At 35.7% G+C, this 4,783-nt stretch overlaps 1 protein-coding gene across 1 annotated transcript; it reads right to left on the reverse strand.

Annotated features, from left to right (window-relative positions):
• Positions 1-528: 528 nt before the first annotated feature.
• LOC126474336 (uncharacterized) lies at positions 529-1,539 on the reverse strand. The gene is made up of 4 exons (XM_050101803.1): positions 1,331-1,539; positions 1,032-1,224; positions 767-927; positions 529-721 (listed from the first exon to the last, which is right to left on the reverse strand). Exons 1-4 carry the CDS (start codon positions 1,537-1,539, stop codon positions 529-531), a joined length of 756 nt encoding a protein of 251 aa, XP_049957760.1.
• Positions 1,540-4,783: the final 3,244 nt, after the last annotated feature.

A 4,783-nucleotide genomic window follows, 5' to 3' on the forward strand; every position in this document is an offset into this window, starting at 1 on the left:
CTGATACATTTTTCGACCAAAATTCTTCAGGGGATGCAGTTTTATGTTTTCCTGTAAGTCCGTTATCTCCGCTTGGAGTAAAGGCTTTGAAAGGCAGAACAACTTTGCTGCCATATCCGTCCATTCTGAAACTGGAGAAACTTCAAAACGCGATTTTAAGAATCGTGACAGCTAGTCATCTCAGAAAATTCTTAGAATCTTGCTGCAAATTCGTTCTTAAGATCTGACATGGAATATGACAGTAACGAAATATCTATTTCAGAATTATTTTCATTTTCAATAATTGTTGGAAAGTTCAATGTCTTTTTCAAAGACATCCAGCTTGCGATGAAAAGAAGATGCACATTTTATCAGATCACATATTAATTCCCCATTTCCTTTAAGGTCGGTATCGAGCCGCAACTAGATTACTGCATTCGTTTGATAGGAACTCCAACTGGTTTCTTGCTTCTCATGAATCTAAGTTTTCTATGAAGGATGTTATATCTTCTTTTAATTGCCAAAAATGTTCAATCGCTTGTCCTTTACTTAGCCAACGAGGTTGTTGTACTGCACTAAGTTAGTATGCGCCGAATCACACTCAGAAAGAATCCCTTTAAACTGTCTTTGCTGAAGAGCAGAACGAAACCTCATAAAAGTAATCAACTTCATCAAATTAGCCATTACTTCTTTCAGAGTTACAGTAAGTTTTTCACTAAAGACTGTCTGGTCAAAATACGCACTGATAAGATAGTAGCCGAGAATTTGTATCTTTGATTCTCTTTACTGCTCCTTTTTCTTGGCTGATCTCCACTGCAGCCCGTCACATGAAAGAGACACCATTTTAGCAAAACTTAAGTTTGATTTTGTCATGAAGCCTCCAAAGCCTTGAATAAATCTTCTCCATGAGTCTTGCCTTCCAATGGCAATATTTTTAGCAATTCTCCCCTAAATTTCTTACTTTCAGTATACAAAAATCCCACGAAAATGGACATTTGTTCCTCATCAAGAACGTGTCATGATTCATCTACTGCTACGGCGTAGCATTGCGCCTTATGCAGAGTTTCCAGCACATTACTTTTATTGTCAGCAGCCAAAATTTCAGCTCTCATTGTACTACTTCCTGCCGACAGTGGAATACGTTCAACTGTGGCAGCAACATCTGTTTTCTCTTCAAAAAGTGACACGGTCACTTCCAACATGCATTTTTTTACTGCCTCAGAGTCTGAAAACGGCTTCTGGGGTCTATTAAGCGACCAACATATAAGCATCGCTGCTTCTGCAAACTTTTCTTATTCGCTCATTGGCAGAGCTAGGAAGGCAGCGCTTTTTAGGAAGAAACTAGTTATGCCTGGAGCTTTCCTGCATATGGAACTGCTGATGAGTTGTTTCGTGGTGTCGCTTTAAATTGGCACTTTTAACAAGAGTGGAAGTTATGTTGCATGTAAGGCAAACTGAAATAGCTTCAGGCCTATCAGGTACCGTAAAACAATATTGGTCAGTCCAATCAGTCAAAAATTTCCTATTTTTATTATCAACTTTACACTTTTTATGATCCATATCGATGAAAAAGAAACGTTACACACCTCGATAACAACGAACTGCTCCGTACGATATCGCAGCAACTAATGTCGAAGTGGTGACAAAATTTTGTGCTTCATTTAGATTTGTTTTTTACACAAATACAGGCGCCTGGCACACAGCATGTGCGACGCACTGCAAAGGAGCTACTTCCATGTCAAAGTGTATGCTGCCACACCACAAAGGAGTCACACTGCAAAGAAGGCGCTTCGCCGTCAAAGGTCGCCGCCATCGAGCAAACTCGCCCGAAGTTTCATAAAGTAGCTTTAAGCTATGGTTCGAGTTCCAAGCATAGAAAATAGTAAGTAAATGAATATGTCTTCTCCCATTTAATAGAAGTTTAAGAGGTTGCCAGAGTCTGAAATCGATTTATAAAATTCCATTGTTCATTAAACATGATTCTTGAGTTCTATTAGCGTGTACAGAGCTTATCGGCCGGCTGGCACTCTCCTCTCTGTCCCGGCTCTTCAGTGCTCTCTCCTGTGTTGCTATGTATTTAATCTAGCTATAAATAACCATTAAGAATTCTAATTATTCAGTAGTTAACTGTACACTACAAGAAAAAATTATAAGGGTAGTGATCAAACAAATTGTTATCTACAGAAAAACACTTTTCAAATTTTTTGAGTACATAATTTATATTTTCAAAATGTTTTTAGTGGGGTAGTTTTTGAATTTCCGCAGTCTGGACATGGACCATGGTCCGCCAGTTACTGATTCATGCTCTAGAGCCAGATAAAAATGTTATTCCTCTGTCTCATTTAGACACCGGCAATAAAGGGTTGTTGTTCTGACTCCTTATGGCATAGGGCTTCAGAAAAAATGGGTCATAAGCTTTTAATTTAATCCTATACTGATATCCTTTTATTCTCCTGGGCTTAATATAAAAAATATCATGTATTAATACAGAAAATTTTATAGTTCGTCTTCCTTTCTGCACTTACGTTTCAGATAATTTTTTAGCAACCGATTCACTGTTTGAGATACTTTGTATTTCATCATCACAAAGTTCATTTTCTTCAAAATAACTTCTATCTCCAAATTCGTCTACGCCCCCACCCCCATGATATCATTATTTACGCTACTGTTTATCATTACTATACCTGTTTCTCCAAAAATCCCACTTTTTGTTTCAGTAAATGTTATTTTGATATTGTACCAATTAAAATTTACCTTTGCTTTAACTATCCAATTTATACTGAGTATCAGACTTTCATTTAATTACTCAATTATGAGGTATCCTTGGGTAAAGCTAAAATCATTGATTTTAAATTCTACTAAAGCTTGTCCAGTAATTAACTTACCACTGTTTCAAGTGAATCCCTTAACTGTAACACCTGTTACAGACAAATCGGTAAAATTTTCGCTTTTCTGAATCTATTGACTCTTGATATTCCAGTGAATGGACTACCAGTGTCAAGTCTTCAAGTCTCTAGTTGTCAGTTTGAATATAAGAGCCTCCCAGCTCATGATGTTTTTCATCATTTTCTTTTTAATATACTAAATCTTCCTCAGTTTCTCTAAAACTCACTCCTTTCTCTTCCTCTGAAACTTCATTATCCTCCACAGCCTGAAAACTTTCCAGAACTGTATTATGACTGGATGCCTTCTCATTAGAATCAAATTTTACTTCATTAACTGAATGTGTATTTTGAATTTCCTTCATGCATTTCATGCATTTATTACTATTACTAACATAATCATAAGAATCACAAGCTACTTTCAATATTTTATTACTAATTAAATCATTCCTCTTACTACAATCAGGACAAGTGGATATAACCTTACTGAAATTAAATGGAAAGGGCAAATTATATGTACTTCCATATCTAACTCAGAATAATCATCTAAACCTACAATAATATCACTAACTTCATTCTGCATTCTGCATTGAAGTATCATCTTTAATCTATGCATAAATCATTCCGCCTGTCACATTGCAAAGCGTCATCAATACCACCATTATCATCAGAAAAAGTATTAACAACCGAATTATAAAAACCATCAGCAAGTATATCATTATCTACACTTACATAATCAATAGCGTTCAAATCAACATCAGCTACTTCTGTAATTCTAACAGAATCATCATTAAAAGCATCATCATCATCAGGACTCAGATCATTATTTACAGCATCGTCATTTAATCATCCCCCTACATCCTCTTCTCTCCCCCACAAATATCACAATTAAGAACTAATTTAGGTTTTTTCTTGCTATTTTCTGCTTCTTCCATCTCTCCTAAAATATCCTCCTAAAATTCTCTTTTAAATTCTATTCTAATCCCTGCATGTGATCTACTGCTGTCTCCACTCTGGTATTCCCCATTGTAATTACTTCTCCCTCTTCTAAAATTACTGTCAGCTAGGTTTAGGTATCTATCACTCCTTGCCGCAAACCGACAGGCCACCCACAAAGCAAATTTTAGTTTTCCTTGCTTCTGCTTCTATTTTTGCTACCATAGTTCCTATCATTACTATTTTCCTATCAGCCATTATTTGTTAGTAGATTCTCTCTCCAACCCTGTAACTATCATTCCAGTGATTATCCATCCTGATACCATTATAATTAAACTATGAATAGTTTTTGTTATCTGTCCTCTTATCTCTGCTCCATGATGATCACTGGAAAACCTGCATTCCTACAAATTCGTTTTAGTTCTGTCTCTCCCTGTCTCTCTCATGTTTCTTCCAAGCCATATCCAATTTATCCACACATCTTTAAGATGCTTCTATGGACTCATCTGGTACATAGACCATCACCCATTGAACTTTATGTGGTAATCGTCTTCTAAGTGCATCAATCTGAATCTTTTTGTGTAGTGGTTTTTCAAGATGTACTAATGTTTTAATCTATTCTTCACCAAAGGTTTTCAATATGCCACTACACTCTTTACAGCAAGGTCCATTTAAAAACTATGACTTTTTCTCGATACCTTAGTTTCTGTCCAGAATTTGCTCATGAAACATCTTTCAAATTCTACAATATTCATATCCAGATTCATAATATGATTCTTCCCAAAATAGGGCCACACTGTTTAAAAATATATTTACAAATTTAAGTTTCAAGACATCTGTCATGTTGGTGGAAAAGTTGTCTTTGCACCGACAGATCAAATCTACAGAGTGGATTTTATTATCACCTGAAAAATTTTTGATATTAATATTACTCCAAATATTATCATTATTACTGCAAAAATTTCTAGTCACGATATTTTCTTCAA

This window comes from Schistocerca serialis, chromosome 4 (genome assembly GCF_023864345.2).
Source record: "Schistocerca serialis cubense isolate TAMUIC-IGC-003099 chromosome 4, iqSchSeri2.2, whole genome shotgun sequence".
Taxonomy (NCBI): Eukaryota; Metazoa; Arthropoda; class Insecta; order Orthoptera; family Acrididae; genus Schistocerca; species Schistocerca serialis.

Coding starts and splice junctions, on each gene's coding strand:
- LOC126474336 (XM_050101803.1), bottom strand. CDS start 1,539: ATGGATCATAAAAAGTGTAAAGTTGATAATAAAAATAGGAAATTTTTG. Junction 1,225..1,330: donor CATATGCAGGAAAGCTCCAG/GCATAACTAGTT, acceptor GTCGCTTAATAG/ACCCCAGAAGCCGTTTTCAG. Junction 928..1,031: donor TGCTGGAAACTCTGCATAAG/GCGCAATGCTAC, acceptor TAAGAAATTTAG/GGGAGAATTGCTAAAAATAT.